The sequence below is a fragment of the Arvicanthis niloticus genome, chromosome 4 (assembly GCF_011762505.2).
Source record: "Arvicanthis niloticus isolate mArvNil1 chromosome 4, mArvNil1.pat.X, whole genome shotgun sequence".
Classification (NCBI taxonomy): domain Eukaryota; kingdom Metazoa; phylum Chordata; class Mammalia; order Rodentia; family Muridae; genus Arvicanthis; species Arvicanthis niloticus.
Genome location: NC_047661.1, coordinates 94,915,244 through 94,937,722, shown reverse-complemented (window position 1 = coordinate 94,937,722; position 22,479 = coordinate 94,915,244). Strand labels below are relative to the sequence as shown.

General features: G+C 40.3%; 1 protein-coding gene and 1 non-coding gene across 3 annotated transcripts in view; one reads left to right on the top strand and one right to left on the bottom strand.

Moving 5' to 3' along the window:
• Positions 1–14,209, bottom strand: part of LOC117707516 (uncharacterized) — a 126,285-nt gene extending 112,076 nt beyond the window's left edge. Inside the window, exons 1-3 of the transcript XR_013110040.1 lie at positions 14,125–14,209; positions 6,060–6,184; positions 4,896–5,034 (exon numbers count right to left, since the gene is read on the bottom strand). This is a non-coding gene — a transcript (uncharacterized LOC117707516). The remainder of the gene's footprint in view (positions 1–4,895; positions 5,035–6,059; positions 6,185–14,124) is intronic.
• Positions 1–22,479, top strand: part of Palmd (palmdelphin) — a 49,391-nt gene that overhangs the window by 12,449 nt on the left and 14,463 nt on the right. For both annotated transcript variants that reach the window (XM_076933184.1, XM_034500907.2), the window contains 2 exons: positions 2,526–2,606; positions 7,243–7,367. In XM_076933184.1, coding sequence (XP_076789299.1) covers positions 2,526–2,606; positions 7,243–7,367 — 206 coding nt within the window. The remainder of the gene's footprint in view (positions 1–2,525; positions 2,607–7,242; positions 7,368–22,479) is intronic.

Below are 22,479 nucleotides of genomic sequence, written 5' to 3'. Positions count from 1 at the left end.
AACTTAAGGTTGACTCACAGTTTCTTTGGCAATATTAAAACTAACTTGTTCCCAGAATATTTTTTAGTAATGCTTATGTTACTATCAAATTTAGCAAAAGAATAATAATCTATTGCTCATTAACACCTTATCAGAAAAAAAAAACCACTCTTATCTTAAAATAGGCTCATGCTATAACTTTCCTGCCTGCTTGACTGTTGGGAGAGGGGCATCACATTACCTCCAAAGGAAAAAAAAAAGCTAGTATTCCCAAGCAACACTTGCATAATCCCCACGTTGTTGCCAAAACATAGAAGTCCCGCCTCTACCCACTGTTTCCACTCCTTAACCCCAAGAGAAAATCAGCGGAACCTGGCAGCCACTGAGAGTAGGGAGGTATCTGTGGCTTCTGGCTTCTGTGGTCACTGAAACCTCATATCCTGTGCACCTCTCTGTGAGCTACTCCTGGAGAAGAATGAGGAATGCCACTCCTAGGAACTAAACTAATAATGGGTCCCCCTCCTGATGCCCTGTCCTGAGGCTGCCTCCAAAACTCAGGGATTCAGAGAACAGAGACAATGGGGCTTGCTCAAGGAATTTCCTGCTTGAGAAACACTACAGTGGTCCCGTTAAGAGTGCAGAGGCTGATCGCAAGTTGTCTGGGTTCAAATCCTGCCTCCATCACTTGGTAATTATGAGAATTTGAATAGTTAATCTCCCTCAAACATCCATTTTCCCCCTAAAAAGAAAATTATTATGATACGTATTTGTTATTATAAGTTATTAAGTGATATAGTGCCAAAGGAACTAAAATGTCAGGCACAAACAAAACACTACTACTATTTGCTCAATGACAATAGAGAGTTGGCTTACAGAGTTTTTACAGAATGTTGTGACCAATGACCGGACTACATCCCACCCCACCCCAACCCACCCCACTTCCCCCCCAAAAAAACCCTAAAATTTTAAAAATCGATTCTAAAGGCCCAAGGTTGTTTGTTGCCTAGTTATTTTATCCCAAAAGCACTGTTTATAAAAATTTTTCAAAGCAATGTTGATGAAGTCTCATATTCTTCCTGCACACAAAGGGAATCCCGAAGCAACAGCTGGGGAGCAATGTGTTGTTTTTCTTCAACAAATGTACCTGAACTTCCACATCAAAAATGAAGTTTTTAATCTTCAAAGGGCTTGCATCAGGAAGCTGTGTACTTGTTTCAATAACGTTGCCAAATAGTCTCATAATGTTCCTTCTGCATTAGCTCCTGACTTGCCCTCGGAAATTTTTTTTTTCAGATGCCTTTGTTGGCAACGAAATTTTATGCACTGAGAATTTTGAGTTTTGAAAGCAGACAGGAGACAGGGACCGTTTTAAGACAAACCCTTATGAATAAGATGGAGAACAATATCACCTCAGGGGTTTTTTCTTATTTTTTATTGAGAAAATAAGGATTTCTTTTCTTTTTAATTTGGCTAATTAAATGTATCTATTGCAGCTGGTCAGCTGGTGTATCTATCTCTAAGGCATTTGGGATCCATAGAAGTCAAGTATGACCAGGTGCTTTCAGTATGAATGCTAAGTTATGGAGTTATTTATTAAATATTCCTAAGCAGACACCTCATGAGCACTGAGAAATTCACGGCTTCTAATTTGTCTAGTGTTCACATCTTATAAGGTAGATTTCCATTTCCCCATTTCAAAGACTAAGTCACTGAGGCACCATGGGATTTTGTCTAATGACATGAAGCAGATAAACGGAAGCGCCAGAAACCAAACCCAGACCTGCCTGTTTAGTGTGTGTGTGTGTCGTTTTCTAGAGGCTAGAACCTATAAGGACCACCATTCTGCTCCTTTGTTGTGGTAGACGTTGTAAGGTTGTTGTTTGAATGATTGGCTCCTTGGTTCATTCACTGAGGTACTGTGTTCAAATGTGACAAAAAATAAATATATATATATATATATATATATATATATATATATATATATATATATCTTGCCATCAATTATTCTTTGTCACCTCAACAAATGGAGAACAGCATTGTCTAGGCTCTCATTCTTCATTGTCTGCCTCTTACACATGAGGAAGCTGCCCCTCGCTCTAACTTCCTCACTCTCTGAGGATTCGTTCCCTGGCTATTCTGTTTTCTACATGTGTAGACCTTTCACCCAGCAGCGTCTTCAACCTGTGCCAGGACCAGTTTCCTCTGGCCCTGTTTCAAAACTCTCTCCTTAAACTCACCTTTTTCCGTTACTTCTCTCCTAACTCTATTTCAGCAGCCTAATGAGGAGGGGAGAAACAGGGCAAAGAGAAAGAAAGATGGCGAAACTCCCATTGAAACACATTTTTGTGTTATTTTCCATAAGCTGAATCTCTTTTGTCACTTCCCCCTCCACCATCACCTCCAACTTCTCCCTCCGTTTCCAGGGTAGCCTCTAACCAAGGCCAAAATGTATAGCTGTGTAGCTCTTCAGACAATGATGACCTCCAGATCACAAACCTGTGTAAACTTGGAAAATTAACTACCCTGACACTTTTCTTTAATTTCAGGATAAAAGGAAGATTCAGGAGGAAATCTCACAGAAGCGTCTGAAAATAGAGGAAGAAAAATTGAAACACCAACATCTGAAGGTAACTAACACCTGACCTCCATTTTCTTTCAATGGTCTTGTGTTCAAATGGCCTGGTACCACTCACAAACCCACCCCACAGCAAAGATGCTTTAGGAGAGGAAGATTTGCCAGGTCTGGTGATTACTTTTCTAATCACCAGAGAAGAGGCCAGGAGGCCACTGAAATTTGCAAATGAGAGCAATACCTTTTGGCAAACCTGGGGAAGGTTGGAAACATGGTCTTAGTGCTTCTATAAGTTAGTGAAGACCTTCCTCAGTAACCTTGAGAATTTGGCCCTGTTACAGCCTTGTTTAACATCCCTGGGGAGTGGAGCCAGCTAGGAAGTTCCTTTTGAAATCACTGAAAGGCCAACCCTTCCCCAGGGGCTGCAGAGCAGACAGTGTCTCGCCCAGTCAAGGATGCTTGTGTTCCGAAGCTCCCTGCAATGAGTCCAATGTTGTTTGCATATGGTTGGGTTTCTATTTTATTTTGTTTTGACAGAACATGAGATCATAACCATAAATAAACCTCCATTTGAAAACTCAGACTTTACATCTTCCACAGGGTGTGGTCAGTTTGTAATTGAAGTACATTGGGTTTCAACATTTTAATACGTAGTTTTAGCCAGAGGACCCAAGTAAAGGACAAACAGGAGCTCCTTGTGAATAAGCCCAAGCAGGAAACTGTTCTTATCTGGCAGGGCTGCTATCAATAGATCGAACAAATTCCCTCAATGAACAATGCCACACAGTCATGAGATGCACAAACTTAAACTTGCCAGATTCAACTAAGTCCATTTTTCTAATGGAAAACACCTCGGCCTCTGAAAAGGCCTATCATTCGGGATTGGTAAACCTCGGTCCTCTGGGTCCTATTGACTCCTGTGCTCCTGTCGAAGGTGACATTTCTGCTGTTTGATGGATAGCTGAAGGTCACAGTTAACCTGCTAGTCTTACAAAGTGTCAGACTGAGTTTATGTTGAGTAGTAGACACACTCAAGAAATACAACATGTACACCCAGAAAAAAAAAAAAGAACAATGAGATAACAAAACTTAGCAATTTGAATGGAGTCAGTCAATTCTCAAACAATGTTTGAGACTGATCCAGAATTGTTTCTCTCCCTCTCCTCCTCCCTCTCTCTCTCTCTCCCTCTCCCCCCTAGCCTTACCCCTCCCCCCTCTTCCCTCCCAAACACACATACACAATTTGGATCCTGTGTTAAAGAGTTTCCTACTTCGGAGTAAGGCAGTGCATCTCTGGCACTCAAGGACTACTAACTACCCTTGCAGTATGGAAGACCATGTAACTGCCAAAGCTCACCGTAACCGGAAGAGTGTAAATGTTCCCTCAGTTTGTCTGAGGAAGTAAGTTTCACACAGGAAAAGGTTGACTGGCTCAAAGATCCATCCTGAGGTGGCCTTTATGACAGTACATGTCAGAAACAGTCCTAACAAGAGTATAATCTTTCCTATTGATGTGCTTTCTAGAACCAAGGAGTGTCTTCTAATCTAATCAATGCTTTTACCAAGCTTTGGATGGCTGTTCACTATGGTGCAGATTACACATGGCACCATAGCAATGAACTGCCGAACACTTGCCCTTGCCAGCTGTACACTCTGTCCCAGGGCCTGTCTGCACCTGAAGCAAGAGGCTTTTTTGTTTTGTTTTGTTTTGTTTTGTTTTGTTTTGTTTTGTTTTGTTTTGTTTTTCTGACCCAAGACATTCTCCACTTTCCTTCAAGGACCCAACAGGGAAGAGATGAAGTGGAGAAGGAAATAGCATGTCTTAATTCAAGAAATTAAGATTAACTTTAAGAAGACAAGTTAAAAGGTTCTGTTTTTATTTAGACTATAAACATTAATTGTGTAAACTGAGGTCGTCAAATAAGGATTTTATAGAGGTGGTGTTTAAGTAGAACCTTAGATGATAGACAGAACTTACAGAGGCACATTGTTTATAGGGCCATTTAGTGAGCAGACATTGACGAAGTACCTATTACTTTCAAGGTACTATACAAGACCCTAAAGATATAACAAAGCTTGCTCTGTGCTTTTAAAATAACTGACATATGACTCATAATGACATTTGTCCTGTGGTCAACATGATACAGGGGCCATTGACTGCAGAGGGAATAAGGGCAAAGAGTGGCTATTTCAACATTCTTCTAGGTTTGCAGAAATCGTTGGCTATTCCAACAGAAACTAGGCCCAATTCCAAAACCAGGCTCAAGAATGTGCAAAAGCATGTTTAAAATCAATTTTATGCTATTTCACAAAGTTATGAAAGCTCTACTGGTGTCATAGTTACCAGCTTATCTGTTGTCTTTCCCATCCAGTTGTCCCAGCTCCCATGACTCTTCACTGCTTCCCTGATTGCAAGCTAGTTCATTACACCACGGTGGCACACATTAAACAGCATAGGCAGAGACATTTGCAAGCTTCTCCTCCTATACAACATGCACACAGAGAGAGGTGGGGTAGAGGGAGAGAGGGAGGGAGAGAAACAGAGAGAGAGAGAGAGAGAGAGAGAGCGAGAGAGATAGAGAGAGAGAGAGATAGAAAGAACAGACTCGTTGGAATACTCATTGTAATTATTCACTGCTGATGCCTGGACCATTTGCATTTTGCACATGCAAATTTCCATGTACATTTATTAGCATCCCAGTTTAAAAAAAAAAAAAAAACTCTGAGATATGTGTGCTGCAAACCTCCTTGCCTATAATAGCATCCATCAGTAAAAACAAGTTACAGTCATTATAGAATTTTTTTCTTTTCTATATGTCCATTCAACTCATAGTAAGAAAAACCAATCTATTCCAAGTCCGCTATAATTGCTGAGTGCAACGTAGTAACACTTCGGGAGACCTTTCTGTAAAACCTGACGTGTATGGCTTGCATGCCGCCATATCTCTTGTGCTTTCATTTAGTTACTAGAGAGTTTGGTTCCATTATCTGACTTAGTGGTGATGGTGACTAGACCCAGGCCCTCATATGTACTAGGCAAGCAGCCTACCAGTGAGCAACCCCAGCAGCCCATAGAGCTCTTGATTCTGAACTTCATTGTCATGAAGTAGTTAACCTAGTGGTGTCACAAGATAACTGTCTGGCTCATCCAGCTTAGTGTCTTCATCATACTGTGCCATCTGAGTGTTTCTTAAATCAACAGGCAAGAAAGTGGTAGGGTCTTATGGATGACTCAGAAAGACTAGAACTTATTGATGCATAAGAATGCATATAAATAAGATTTAAAAAGCAGAGAGGATGACTCATTTGGTTAAGTGCTTGCCATAGAAGCACGGGGACCTAAGTTGAGCTCCCCAGCACACGTATAAAAAGCCAGGCATACCAGTGGGCACCTGGAATCCTAGCTCTGAGAAAGTAAAGACAGGGGCTTGCTGTCAACCAGTCTGGCCAAATCGATGAGTCAAATTCTGTCTCAAAAATCAGGTAGAGAGCCAGCAGGATGACTTACTGGGTAAAGCTGCTTACTGCCAAGCCTGGTGACCTACATTCCATCCTGGGACCCATAGAGCTGAAGGAGAAAATGCAAGTTGTCTTCTGACCTCCGCATCGGAACTCAGGGCACAGGCACCACCCCTATACACAAAAGAAATAAATAAAATGTAATTTTTAAAATGCCAAGGTGGGGAGCGAGAGAGGACGACACCAGCAATGACCTCTGACCTCCACATCTACCAGCACATATGTGCATGTGGAGTCACATGCACAGATATATACATAGACTTGTGCACGCTATAGACCATACACCATACACACACACAGACACATACACACACACAGAGAGAGAGAGAGAGAAAGAGAGAGAGAGAGAGAGAGAGAGAGAGAGAGAGAGAGAGAGAGAGAGGATTTAGATGTCTAGAAACTAGCTTCAGAAAATAATCTAAAGGTTTCATAGAAAGAAAACACCAAATTTATGGAGGCAGGATAACAGGGGAAAATGAGTCCTCTTTACTATGCCCACTATTACAAGTCACAAAATTTGAAGGCATCACGAGATTTTTTTTAACTTGTTGACAGAAATAAGAAAGTGAATATCTTCTGTATTACATGTTAGCTATTCTCAAAACCCATCAATAAAAATAAACTAAAATCCAGGTAATGCTAATCTGTGACAGTTTTCTTGTTGTCTTAAACTCCGGGAGAATACAAGTCTATGTTACTGTTATCCAGTGGGTCTGGAGAGGGAACAGTTTTATAAAGGTCTAGATGATCTGAGAAAAGACTCTGTGGCCTCAGGATAGGACAACAAAAACTGCTCTTGTTGTGTGTGTTACGTAGATGACATGACTAGAAAGTCTAAAAGGGTCAATGAAACACAATGATGTGGTTCTTGCTTCATCCAGTGGTCTCTAACCCATGGTCTGTGTCTCTATCACCTTGTTTTGACAGATTTTTTACATCCTTGTAATAGTTTTTTGTAATTATTACTATATTGATTTGGTTTCTTCTTAAAGAAGAAAAGAGCCAAGAATGTAACAAAGAAGAGAAATGCCAGATTTATTGAACCAAACCAGTGGGAAAAACTAATCTCTGTTAATATGCCCACTGTTGCCATGCTAAGACCTGCAAGCAATAAGGTAGCTGGGGAATTGTTGGTGAATATAAGAACGTACGTTTATATTCCCTGACATCAGAAAAAAGCCTTGAGGGAGAAATGGCTCCTGGATGGAACTGGCAGCGGAAAAGAACACGAAGAGATGAAGAAGCAAAATCAACAGGACCAGCACCAGACCCAGGTTCTAGAACAAAGCATCCTCAGGTACGGTCCTCACTGGGGTTCTTCTCAAATCAATCTCCTTCCCTAAAAGGGAGCTGGTGTTTATGAAAAGAATTGGGAAGTTCAAATATAAGATGAAATTGTTAGTAAGGCCACAAAAATGGATGTCATGGGAGAAAGATATCGGGGAAGGGGGCCAAAAGCTATTTTAATTATGTGTGTGTATAGGGGTGTAGGGGGGTGTATGTACGCACACATGCATGCACACATGTGCTCAGGTATGCTCACACATGTAGAAGCCAGATGTGTATGTTGGCATGTCTTCCTCAGTTGCTTCATTCCTTATTTTTAAATTTTTAATATTGTTATTAAATTTTTGAGAATTTCATACAAATTCTTTTCATAAAAGCCCTTAAATTCAGCCGGGCAGTGGTGGCGCACGCCTTTAATCCCAGCACTTGGGAGGCAGCGTCAGGTGGATTTCTGAGTTTGAGGCCAGCCTGGTCTACAGAGTGAGTTCCAGGACAGCCAGGGCTACACAGAGAAACCCTGTCTCGAAAAACCAAAAAACAAACAAAAACAAAACAAAAAAACACCTTAAATTCTTCCAGATAGCCTCTTTCCTCCAGAACTTTATGTCTTGATGTTGTTATTGTTGTTGTTGTTGTTGTTGTTGTTGTTGTTTAATAAGCCATAGACTCCAATGTGTTGGATTGTGGGTGTGGGAACCTCCACTGAAGCGTGATCAGTCTACCAGAAGCTACACCTTTATAGAAACCTGGTTCTCCCTCTCACAGAAACCATCAATCGCCCACAGCTTCCGGTTAGGAGTGCAGACTCATGGACCCTTTCCCATTCCATGCTAGAATGTTGATTGTCTTGATTTTGTGTAGGTCTTGTGAATCCGTGTCTTGGTCCTTGGAACCTGACTTGGGGTGGTGAGGGAAAGAAGAAAGAACAGACACACATTCAGAATGGCTGGGGTCAGGTGGGTCATGTGTGTTCTAAAGTAGCTGAACCATCTACAGTCTGGAACCTCAGCACATCTATTATGGATGCAGAGGGGTGGGGGGAGTTAGCTAGTCAGGGTAGGAGACGTCTGTAGGCAAGTAGTCTCGGGAAGAGGGAGCTTCAGGTGCTGGTTTTTGCACACACTGGTTAGTCATTTGTGAACACTCCAGTATGGAGGAAGGCTCTTCCATTCCAAGTCTGACCTGTATGATCAAGGCTTAACCAGTTTTCCATAGGTCTCGGGCATCAGACCTTAATATGCTGTGTCTATGTCAATAGTACTCATGCACTCAGGTCTCCATCTTCCCTTACATAATCTCTCTGGGCTTCCTCAGCTCCTCACAGGCAATCACAGCTGCTGTGTACTCATGAGTACTTCTGTCAAGTCCAGAAGACACTGTTTAACACCAATCCTCCCACATGTCTGGCTCTTAAAATCTTTCCATCCCCTCTGTCTTGGTCAGTGTTTCAATTGCTGTGATGAAGCACCACAACCGAAGCAACTTGGGGAGGAAATAGTTTAACTGGGGAGGAATGGCTTACACTGCCAAAACTTGACTCATCACCATAGGAAGTCAGGACAAGAACTCAAACAGGGCAGAAACCTGGAGGCAGGAGCTGATGAAGAGGTCATGGAATGGCGCTGCTTACTGGCTTGCTCCCCATGGCTTGTTCAGCCTGCTTTCTTGTACAACCTAGGACCACCAGCCTGAGATAGCACCACCCACAATGAGATGACCCCTCCCCCATCAATCATTAATTAAGAAAATGTCTTGTAGGCTTGTCTACAGCCTGATCTTATGGAGATATTTTCTTAATTGAGGTTCCCTTCTCTCAGATGACTTTAGCTTGTGTCAAGTTGACATAAGACTATCCAGCACACCCTCTTCTTTGATGGACCTGGGCCTTACCAAGGGGACATGATATAGACGTGTTTTTTGTGGCTTGTTATTCCATGGACACTTATTGTCTGCACTTTGACCAGTTCTGGGTGTCTGCGTTGATCACTACACAGAATTTTTTCTGATACGGTCTGAGGTCTGCACTGGTCTATACATAGAGAGACACACATTTTGAAGAAAACTAAGTACTGTGTCAATTTTAGAAGAATAATAATGTTGATTCAACTCTGAGGCCTGGGAACCCAGCCAACCATGGGTTCTTGGATAGATTTTCAGTGACAGGCATAACGTTCCCCCTGTGGAACAGGCCATAAATCCAATCAGAAGATAGTTTGTCCATCCCTATTTTTTCAAGACAGGACATCTCACAGAACTTGGATCTCAGCAACAGCCAGACTGCTGACCATCAAACTGCCTGAATTACAATTGTGGACCATCATGCTCAGCTTTTACATAGATGCTGGGGACCTGATCTCAGGTCTTCATGCTTGTACAACAAGCATTTTATCCACTAAGCTCTCTCCTTGATCCCCAAAAGATGGAATTTCTTGTGACTTAATCATGACAATAATTAAAGTCCACACCTCTTTGAAATATAGGGAACTTCCAGGACCTCACTAAGGAGAAGCCCTTGGGACAGACCTAGGCAGGGAGTGTGGTGTCTGAGTCTTCAGCAGGCCTGCTGTGACCACACTCTCTCCGTGCTCACCAGAGCTTACTAGTCCTAAAATGAACTATTTGTGAGAAAAGTCTTTTTTTCATGATAACTTTCACTGCACTTGTTCATTTACATGCATCTTATATGTCATAGGTTAGACTGTTGGCTATGCTACCTCACTTAGATGGTTTTAAATGAACAACTACTAAAAAATAGCGTAATTGAGATTTTTAGCTTCATCACCACCAGCACTAGTTGCTTGCTCCGTGTGCTTCTAAACAGTAGATAATAAACATTTTCTTAAAAACCAAGAAATGGCAAGGATCGACTGTGTCCACAGTCGGACACTCAGCTCAAGCTTTGTACCCAGAGTCTGTCCAGCTTAACCTTGTGATTTTTTATTCTCCATTCCCCAACACAGAAAGAACCCTTATCTCTAATGACTCCCAGGCTAATCCCTGTAAATCTTCCCAACCGTGTTGACTCCTCCTTGCTTCACTTTAGAACCTTCTTTTCCAACCTTTCCACGTATTGAACACCTACAACTCCCCTTGTCCCTGATGATAGGTGAAGTGGCTATATACAGTCAGCCTCCAGGGACAGGTCAAGGCAGCAATTCTGCGTAATCCCAGAGTATTTACTAGGATTCTCTGATTGCCTTTCAGCCTCGCCTGAATGCTCCAAGAAGCACATAGCTTCTAGCTGCACTGATAGTGGCTATCTAGACAAGGCCCCTGTCTGAGCAAGAATTTTAAAGGGGGGAGATGTTTAATGAGGTATAGAGGATATACTGTCCCCATTTGGTCTTAATAACCTTTAGAGGAAAACATCCATCATTTTTTGCAGAGATCTGAGAAAAAGCAGACAGACAGGTACTCCCTCGCCTAGTTCTCTCAGTGCCTACAAAATGTCACACAGAAACTTTTGGGGACTCAGTCCTCACAGAAAGGTATTATCTCTCCTAGGAAGTCTTTAGCCATGTTCTGCCCCTTTGTTCTTTCTCCCAAACCTGCCCGACTCTCTTCTATTCTTTTCATCAAGTCATCACTCTTGTGCTCGGTTTCCAACATCTTGCTATAACTTAATTTTGGGCTTTTATGATGCTGTTAAGCCATCAGGACTCCTTAATGAGCCCCACATGAATTTAGTTCACAGATATTAATAATAATAGTTCTTTGAAAAGGGCTTTGTACAGTTTATGAAGTATTTGCCTAAACATGAACTATTTTAACAGTTGCAACAATCCTAAAAAGAAAACATTTAACAACTCTATGTCACATAAGGAAATGGGCTCAAAGAAAGTAAGGGACCTTATGCCCAACCACTGGGCCCATGAGGAACAGACCCAGCTCTAAAGCCAGAGTTCTGCAGCTGGAAAAGAAAGGGAAAACTTTCAATACTAGTGTTTGGAAGCAATGATGCAGCTGATATAGGCTAATGTCGAGACTAATCGACAAACGGCCTTTTCAAGGAACTATCCTAAAGAGATGCATTAGCAAGGAATTAGTAATGAATCCTCATCTCTGTTGGCCAGATAAACTGGGTTTTTTTTTAATGTGCAAGAACAGATTGTTCTGAAGCAAAATATGGATGTGAATAATATGTGTACCTTGTCTGCACTGCAGCAGCCCCACAAATGCTCTGTTGTAAAATCCCGTTGCCAAGCAGCTTTACCTGCCCCTGAAGAGGTTTTTTTTCCTCAGATTTTTCTAAAGCTGCTAAATAATCATGCGCATGTTTTTCAATTCAATCTTCCACCCAAGTAACTGTCACAGTGCTTAAGAAACCTTTTTGACCAATGGAATCAGGAAGCTCCTGCTATCCCTACACAACCAACTGAAGCCATCGAACTAAGCATTCATGCCTCTTTCTTTCCCTGAGCAGAGAAAGAAGCCAAGTGCTGCCTGTGATTTCTCACTTAGGTGCCTGCTTGGGAGTGACATTTGCTGCTCTGCCAGGCCCCTCAGCAAAGGGATAAGAGGTAAATGGAGACATCAAAATAGAAATGATGCCATTGCCTCAGAGTTCACAACACGGCCAGACCCTGTCTGGGAGGTGTTCATTCCTTCTATGTTCATGGTTTTGATGACAACTTGCCTTTGGTTTCTAAATCTCCTCTACCACCCACAGAATGTGAGCTTAGATAGTCTTCTTCCAGCTCTCACAGCCTCAGTTTCCTTGCTTGTAAGTTGTAAGCCACCACAGAACTCTTGAGAATACAGGATTTCCCTTACACATAGTAGGTGATCAATATATATGTAATATTACTCTTCATTGAAAATATAGATCAAAGGAGTAGGGAGTGGGCTAATGCCGTTTCTGTGCAAGTGTTCTACTTTAATTCCAGAGCCAAAAGCAACTTGAGGTAGAAAAGGATTTATTTGGCTTAGAAGTTAATCTATTATTAGGGGGAGCCAGGGCAGAAAACTACAGGCAGGAACCGACACAGAATTCTATGGAGGAATGTGGCTTACTAGCCTGTTGGCCCTAACTTGCTTAGCTGCCTTTCTTACACAACCCAAGTACACTTTTCATCAATTACCAGTAAATAAAATTTCCCATAAATCAGTCTGATAGAGGAAATTCTTCAACTGAGGGTCTCCCTTCCCAAGTGTGTCAAGTTGACAACCAAGATTCGCTATCCATCACAGCAATATGATGACCTGACTTAAGATACTCAGAATCCAAGTATGAAGCCGGAAGTGGCAGCCCATACCTATAACCCTGACAACGATGGATGGGGAGGGGCCCTTGCTGGCCATCGAGTCTAACACATCAGCAACTCCAGTTTCAGAGACCATGTTTCAAAAAATAAAGGAACATCTAGGTAAGACATCTCAATATCAACCTCTGGTATTCATAAATACTCATGTACACCCAAGTATGCACACACACACACACACACACAGAGAGAGAGAGAGAGAGAGAGAGAGAGAGAGAGAGAGAGAGAATATCAATTTTTTAAAAAAAGGTCTATGTAAGGTTGAGCACAGTGCTGCCCACCTATAATCCCAGCATTTGGCAGAGAAGTACAGTTTAAAGCCAGTCTCAGTTTTGGAGTTCAGTCTGGGCAACATAAGACCCTATCTCAAAAAAAAATTATTTAATTAAGAAAATCTCATGAAAATTAAAAATATTGCCTAGCACCTTATCCAGGCAGGCTTATTATTTGACCACATTTTCTCACTTCTTTGAATATAAAAATTAAAAAAAAAAAAAAAGAATTTTGTGTAAGAGAGTACTGCCAAGCTGAGATTCTTTCCATTTGGAAGTAACTGATGAATATTCCCTATAGTTCAAAGGCTAAAGTGCTAATTGAACTTAGTTTCTCTAGGATGCTTACTATGCACCAAGCACTATACTAAACATCTATATATGTCATTAAATCTCACAACCACCTGTGAGGTAATTAACAAGTAGAAAAATTAGCATGGATAAGGGCCGACTCATCCCCACCAAATGCCTAAAAAGTTAACAGCTTCGGTTTTAATCTGAATTCAAATTTTTAATCATAAAACAGAACTGTGCCTGCAGAAGTATTTTTACAAAAGTTAAGTCCTGGAAACTTCCAGACTTAGCATTTTTTTATCTCCATTTCAAGCTGTGGTTTCACCTTTAAAGGCATCCCATTACGCAGACACTCACCTGAGCATTTGACATATCTAAAGGGGCTCAAGGGTTCCCTAACTCACATACAACCTTGAAGTGGAGCCATGCCTTTTACTCATCCTTGTGTTCTTTCTTCCAAAGGGGAAGGAAAAAAAAAAAAAAAAAAAAAACAACATTGCACAAACTAAGTGGGTTTCCATGGTTTCTGTCCCTGATTCACAATCCTAGCCCAGGAACATATTACTGAGAAAGTATTTTGCCTGGTTCCCTGATTAATACCTGAGGAGGCAATGTTCCCAGGAGAAGGCTACTTACCACGTCCTCCAACCTACTTTGCTCAGAGTTTCAGTTTGCCTCTTAAAGAATCCCTGCTCATCATGTGACCTCTGAACTTACATTGTGATTGTTGACATGGATGCTCTGACCTCTTGGTCCATATGGCCATGCACACCGACATATGGGCTGGTATAGACACCTTACTCTGACAAGTCAGTGCTGTCCTACACCCCACATTTAACAGGAAACCCAGGACTACACACACACACACACACACACACACACACACACACACACTCAAAACGTCTACAAAGGAGCTGTGTTCCCAGCAAGTTTTCATTACCTTCCTGGGTCCTCTCCTGCACCTGCCCTGGTAGTTCTCCCTGACAGAAATTGCCTTCAATCAACTTCTTGAATCATGTCCAAAGACCTCTGACTTTAATTGGCACACGCAGAGTGCCTGACAGAAATGTCATAAGCATAAAATCTAAAAGGTTAACTGCCAAGGAGAGTGATGCAAACACACCGCATTCCCTCTGAGAAGGAGAAGCTAAGCTACTTATGATTAAATGTTCTCAGAGCTTTTTTTTCACATTCCCAAGGACTCTTCTGACCTTTTGCCTTCTGTTAATAAGCTTTTGTTGGTGCCCAAATAGTTAGAAGCTGCTCTCTGCGTAGACTGGAGTTTGGGGAAAGGTATGTGTGAGGTCTTGTATTTCTGTGTGACTCTACATCATAGGAAAATCCAAGAAGTGGGCTGTGACAACAGCTGAAGCCATGTCCCACAGGACTCAAAACAGCCCTTTACAAAGGGAGACAGAATTTGAGACAATGCATTCTGCTCAATATCATCCAACAAGATACCACTTGGTTAGCTTAGAAGAGCAAGATTCAATGACAAAAGGAAACCCAAACTATTGATGTAAAAATAAAAAGTTCAGTCCTTCTCTGATGCTTAATGATTTTATTTACCTAGCACAGGGTGCATGTACCTTCATGGAACTAGTGCCTCATTGAATAAGCAAGAGATTTGGATGTAAATAGCCCATTCTGAATGTTGCTGCCTTCCTATTTGACCCATATAAGTATATCTAATACAATATAGCAGGGACATAGTCAAGCTGTTCTCTGTGATACCCTAAGAGGGAAGAAAAAGAGAGAGAGAAACCCACCACTTGTCTCTTTAATTAAAGTTCTGTTGCCTAGGAACACTTAAGAAGTTATTCTGAGGCAGTTACATGAGTCAAGATCATTCCAAACATGTTTTTCACTCTTCACATTTGACTAATTGCTTTACCAGATTTGTAATAGCTCATCTGCTGTTGTTTTTAATGTCCCAGATAAACTGATTAATTTTAATTCAGGATCCTTCACCAAATAAGCTCAGTAAAACCCAAACCTCAAAGAAAGAAAGAAAGAAAGAAAGAAAGAAAGAAAGAAAGAAAGAAAGAAAGAAAAGCTGTTCATTCCATCAAGTGCACATAAATACCCCTACCACAAACACACACACACACACTCCTCAACGTACTAAGGATTGCTCTGAATACATAGGTTAATAGACTAATAAGTGTGGTAACTGGTAGATAAATTGATAAATAGATGAATGAATAGATTTAAAAATAGAATAGTGAATACCTTCAATAGTAATGAACTGGAAAAAAAACCTCAAGTTTTTTTTCAAAACCAAAAATCATAAGCACACAATTATCTTTGGGTCAAGGGAAAATTATACAGTAGCAGTGTCCAGGGTTCTCAGTTGTCAATGCATGTTTTTACATGTCACAATCGCTTTGCTTTCTTTTACTCTATTCATGCTCCTTTATTCTCTCAACCCATCCCCATGCATTCTCGCTTGCCCATGCCTAGCTATCTCATCTCAAGTCATCAGAAACAGAGCCTGAATGATAACTGACCCAGAATAAATACCTGCCACCGGGATATGCTGACAGGTAGATTAGAACAATCTCCAAGGGTCCTTCCATGATACCATTTCAACCCAATGATGCCAATATCCAAAACACTATTCTGAGCATCCTCCAAAGGCAGTCCCAACCTAGTTTTACACTTAAGGAAGGAAAGAACAGAACATTATAAATGTGGTAACACCCAGACCTTGAGAAAGCTGACTGTAGAGCCACATGTTCTTGAGTCATTTAACTGAATTTGCCTTCCATTCTTCTGAGCCATAAAACCTCCAGAAAATGCATACATTTCTATTTGCCTGTCTTTAGATCCTTTAACTTTTCTAAGTATTTTTGCATTTATTTTATACCAAATGGCATCCTATGCCTTAAAACACAAATTTAAGATCCTTTGCAAGTATATGTAGATCTTTGTCTTAGATGAGGAAAAAATAAACAGAAAAGAGCAGGAGATGAATTGTCTTCAAGGATCTATCCTCTAAGTCTTGGTGATAGAAAATAAAATCTTCAAAAGCAGAGACATTACATTAGAGGAAGGATCTGTGCTGCTATGGGGACTTGGAGTTTCTATTTTTAAGGAATATTTAGCACCTTGAAGACAGATCATACCCAACACTTGCATGAACCACACCCACCCCTTTCTACAAATCCTTTGTCTGCCATCAGATAAGTATTTTTGAGTTCACTTAAACCACCCACAGTGAACTGGCCCCTAGTTGGTTATCAGATGTTATATTTGGATTAGAACTTGTATTTGCTGGTCTTCAAATAACAAATCCTCTTCTTAAGTAACTTTTATTCTCCAGATGTAATTGTCGTTTTGGAGGCTTAGTCCTAAACAAGCTTACCCTTACTAGTTCTTTCTGAACTCTGGCTGGGTGATTCAACTCAGCTGTTCTGGCTCAAACTCCTCACCACGCTGACTGATGCAAACTAGCTCTTCTCAGTTTCTAACTGAATTTCTCTGCTTGGCTCAAACTAACTCTGGCAATTTGTTCTAATCTTCTGGATCCTTCTCATTCTCTGGCTTCAACTGCCTCTGCTCACCTGCACTACATGAATTGCACAAACTGAATGGAACTTGTGAACAAACACAACTGAACTCAACTTTCTTGCACAAACTGTGCCAACTAAATCAATTCCCAACTGACTCTCTCTACACTGCTCTTAAATTGCCTCTCTTTCTTGTCTGTTGTCATGACAGTTGAGTGTATCCTATCTCTGATTCATTCTGTCAAATCTTTCTCTGATTCATCACTTTTTCTGCTCCTCAATTAGACATCACTTTCAAACATGCTGCTTCCTTCTACAAATCAACTTTATCTTCATTGTTTGGGATTAAAGGTGTGTACTAAGGTGTGTCTATGGCCCAGCCAGGGAGATTAAAGGTTGTCATGCCAACTATATCAAACGGACCTAGAAGGTCTTTGGATGTGATTCATTGTCAGAGTAGCCATGTTGCTGGATTAAAAAACGTCTACATAAAATCAAGAAATAACAATTAAAACTAAGAAACAAAGTAAAATGGAAGTACATAGAAAATATAGAAGCTACTCTGTGACACCATTAGTGACAAATGTTAAGAGTTACAAGGCTCAAAGCCAGAGGCCATTTCTGAATGAAGAAAGTTAACAGTTATGTAGATTCCTGAATATCCCTTCCCACTTCATTGAATAGTTTCAAATGACTTGTTTGCTAGAAATGCTTTTCTCCCCTACCCTACCCCAGCCCTTTTCCTCTTCCTCTTCCTCCTCCTCCTCCTCCTCCTCCTCCTCCTCCTCCTCCTCCTCCTCCTCCTCCTTAGGTATTTAGCTGTTGCTGAAATTTACTATACAAACCACACTGGCCTTGAAAGCTTGGAGACCCGCCCACCTGTTTCCCTAGTGCTAAGATCAAAAGCCATCATGCCTGACCCTGTCCTAAATTTTAACAACCATGGCGGGGGACAGGATAGGGGGTTAGATAAATCATGGCTGGGTGATCTTGAGTTAATTTACAGTATGCTAGCTACAATAGCACTTGAAAGTCATTTGGGAAACCCTAAACACCTAAGCAGAAATCAAATCGAATTATTGTTGCAATTATTTTGCTCTTGTTAAGTGATTGGCAAGTGCTACTGGATTATCCACATGCCCTAATTAAAATCTACGCAGTCCACTTCTATCCTGCCAGATCATTTGAGAGGCCTAACCAATTCCTTTTTGCCATACCAGCCTCCAGTGTGTGTTTATTGGCATTAATTTGAAAATGACTTCTTTAATAATTTGCACATGGTATGAATGATTCTTTAAAACCCAGTTTTGTTTATTATATCCTTTGATGCATGATACTCTTAAAATACAAAACCTTACTCTGATTTGCAGACTTCTCTATGAACTCACTCTAATGTCATCTGTCTGAACAGCAGTGGCAAACCATGGTAGTCTCATCAGCCCATCCAACAGTTGTGACTATTTACAGATTTTTATTAGAAGACCAGGCTCACCCTTGCACAAGCTGTCCTCATATGATTATAAATTATTTAGCTCTCTTAAACATCTGCTGTTTCCAGTCCTCAGCAGAGACTGACATTTGTTTCCATACCATTGTGCTGCCTCACAAGTTGTACTCATCTGAAAGCTGCATTGTGTTCCTTCCCCTATTCTAATCTCCAGGATTAGAGACAACAGATCTAGCTCCAGGCAAAATACGTGTTCACTATTATGAGTGCCTTTTCATTCTCTGACCCATAGCATGTGATTGGTACACTGGTAAGTGGGTCTTCAGTAATGTGTGGCTTTACCTACATGTCTATGCAACGTGCATTATCTTTTTTATATGCCTTTATGTCAGGTGAGCAAAAGAAGTAAATACATTCTTAGTAAAAAAAAATGCTAAATATTTGGTGAAAATTATTAGTGCTTAAATGTTAAAGATAAAATATTTTTTAAATCTCCTATTTGATTTGCTTACATACCCTCAATTATATTTTTGCTTGCTTCTTTTTGAGATGAGGGGGAGTCTTCACATTATAGCCAGCCCTAAAGTCATAATAACATTTCTGCTTTTCATCCTGGGTGTAAGGATTATCAGCAACAGCCAGTGTACCTTAATCATAGTCTCAATTTTATTGGGAAAATCTAGATTGAAACAACATATCTTTAGCCTTTGACCCATTACTAGTAACCAATGTCCCCAGTGGAGATCAACTGACTAAGGTTATCAGTTGTGTATAAATAATAACATCCACTGAGTTTCCAGAGGAATTCACTCATAAGTGTTGATTTAAAAATAAATTAGCTGGTAGTGGAGCACAGCTTTAACGCAGCACTCAGGAGGCAGAGGCAGGTGGATCTCTCTGAGTTCAAGACCAGGCTGTTCTACAGAGCAAGTTCCAGAACAGTCAGAGCTACACAGAAAAAAACTGTCTCAGAAAAACAAGAATAATAATAATAAAAGTAACAATTATAAATTTTAAAATATTATTTATCCATCAGAAATTTTAGCCATTTAATATTGACATGTTAGTTTTTTTCTAATTAAAAAGTAACTAAACAAAAAAAATGTATGCGTTGTCCATATAAACCATCTATAGTAGAAAAGTCTTATTTTTCTTTTTCTGCTAGTTTATTACAAAATGTAAAATAACTACTAAAGAATTCTTCAGCTCAATTACAGAAACTCAAAATTTGTCACATCTTGATTTCTCATCTATGAAACTGTACAATGGATAATACATTAGTTTTCTTGATTTAAAGGAGTCAAACTAAATGCCATTTAGCATGGGATTTAAAAATCTCATAAAGAGAGCTGGAGAAATGGCTCCGTGGTCAAGAGCGCTGATTGCTCTTCCAAAGGTCCTGAGTTCAATTCCCAGAAACCACATGGTGGCTCACAACCATCTGTAATGGGATCCAATGCCCTCTTCTGGAGTGTCTGAAGACAGCTACAGTGTACTCATATACAATCAATCAATCAATCAATCTTTTTAAAGTCTCACAGAGAAAAATCTTAAGTGGTAAATATTCAAGAAAAGAGGACAGTGGTGTTCTGAAAGGCTGGAAAGACTCTGCTCCTTCCCATTTGATGCTTTGTATATGCTTGACAGTATACACAAACCACTCAGAATTTACCACAGCATTCCAGATTAGGTGGGAGAGATAAAGAGAAGGCAAGCTGCTCCATTTTAAGAATATGATCTGAAAGCTATGGACACTTGCTAACATCCTACTGGGCAAAAGAATTAGTCATGCATTCCATCTAAACACACAAAACAATGGACATCTAGTCTACCTTCAGATATCCATCGAGGCATATGAAACCCATGGAAATGTATTGCTAAAAAGAATAGAGGGATGGATTTGAAAGCAAGGGTAAGAAGGTTATCATAATCCATACCAGGCATGGTGGTGCACATCTGTAATCCTAGCGTTGGATAATGAAAGCAAGAGGATTATTGAAAGTTCAGGGCCAACTTGGTTTATGTGCAAGTTCACGCCAGGCAGTTAGCACATAGCAAGATGCTGACTTAAAAATAGGAAAAGAAAAACTTCAATTAGGATATTCGTTCTGATCACTTCTCAGCCTTTTGGCTAAAATCAAGTGGAGGATATTCTTTTTGCCAAATTTTACCAAAAGACTCTATCACAAATGCTCTGGCAAAGCTGATGATACTGGAGAACTGTTACGTTCTTCTGCCTAGAATGTTTTTTTTTTTTTTTTTTTTTTTTTTTTTTTTTTTTAAGGACAGGGCTTAAGATGGAGGAGCTCCTTAATAAGGACTACTCTTTTCTCATCCTCAGTCTGCTGAGAACCGGTGAGCCATTCGTAAAATCCCACTGAATGAGATAGTGTCGTAGCTGAGGCTATCCCACTCTTCACTTTGTTACCATGAACAATAGAACACATTGCTTTTTTACTGCCAATCAAAATGAATGTTACATCAAAGTTCACAGAAATCAATTTTCAATTTTAAGACTTATTTCCACCGTGGCTAATTGCCTAAGAGCAGGCAGAGATTCACTTTAAAATTCTACCCAGCTTCATACTGCCTGTGAGTCTCAGGATCAGTTGCCTATTCGGGTGCCCTGCTTGCTCATATATTCAATGGAACTAGAAAGCTAATCATAGGTGGCTATAAGAATGAATTAGGCCATAGTTAGTACTGGGTCAATATGGAACACTTGTTGAATGTTTGTCTAGTCACTAACATGTCCAGTACTGAAAAGTTTTGGCTATAAACTTTTGAATTGGATTGGTGGTTATTTTTTCCTCACAAGTTCCAGTCTGTTTCACTCCTAATGGTGAACTCCATCAAACTGTTAGTTCTTGTTAGTGCCAAAAAAAACTGAGAGATAAATGGACCCTTACCTGTGGAAAAATTGCCTTCTGAAATAACCTCTTCTTGACATATCCAGAATGTAGGTGCAGTCTTTTTTCTCTAAGACAAAAAAAAATTTTTAAGTTTTCTTGTTGGAATTGAATTGAAGATATTATCTCCCAATCGTTAAGGAAGGTGATTACCACAGAACACGATACGAACGCCACCTGTCTTCACATAGGGAACTCATAGAAATAACCCTCTTTTCCCCATGAGCAAATAGGCAAGGGGAAGAAAGATTCCAATAATGGATAGCATTGAGAAAGCTTCCTTGTGTACTCTACTTATCTAAATTGGCACATGATGACTGACCACCATCTCTCAGAAGAGAGATACTGACTGACTCATCCATTAGGCCCCACCTCACAGTCCAGAGGCACCAGAAAGGAGATTTTTTTTTTCCTCTGTTGCCTCCCTCTCACCAAACTGAATCAGCAATTCAAGGATCTCAGTTCCCATTCTGAAAGGTTATACTTTCTAAAGACCAGAGAGCAGCACTTTAAGGAAATTCTAAGCCATCCACTGAAATGCAGTCAGGTGAAGGTTGCCGTTAGCCACAGCAGCATCTCTGTTATCATTTTCTTCTTAAAAAAATTAACTCTTATGTGTATTATGCATACATCCTCATATGTATATGTACATATGTACAGATATAGGGACATATAGCTGTATATGCATGTATGTGCATATAAATGTGTACATACACACATGTATATAATGTCTCAATATCTCAGTTTTTTTTTAGATTTACTTCCATTATGTTATGTGTATGTATGTGTTAGTTTGCATGTACAGATATGTGCCCGTGTGCATGCCTTGTACTCAAAGAGGTCAAATAAGGTCACTGGATTCTCTGGAAGCAGAGTTACAGACTGTTGTAAACCACTGTGAGGGCTGCTAACCCCCTCTGCAAGAGCAACATGTGTTCTTACCCACTGAGCCATCTCTCTAGTCCCTCAACTTCTCATGTATAATAGCTAATTCCTTCTTCTTTGCCAAATATTTATTTGTAAGAGGTTTGGCCTGAGACCCTAAGGTAAACACTATATTAATTAACCTTTAAAACAGAAATAAATATATTCTTATATGGCCATTGAATGGGGAGGGGTTGGCAGACAAGTTTTTTTGACACTAACAAATGTATATTAGAAAGGAAAAACAGAGAAGAGGCAATGATGAAAATTTTAAAACACCAGTCAAGGTGATAAGCACATCTTTCCTAAGACACATAACAGGAAGATCACACTCCACCAGGCATCATCTTATGAGATAACTGTTTCTGTGCATTGTGGGATATCTAGCAGCATCCTAAGCCCCTGCTTGGTAGGTTCCAATAGCACTCCAGTACCCAGCCATGACAACCAAAAGGCATCTCCAGACTTCACAATCATCCCAGGAAGCCTTGAGAACCACTCTA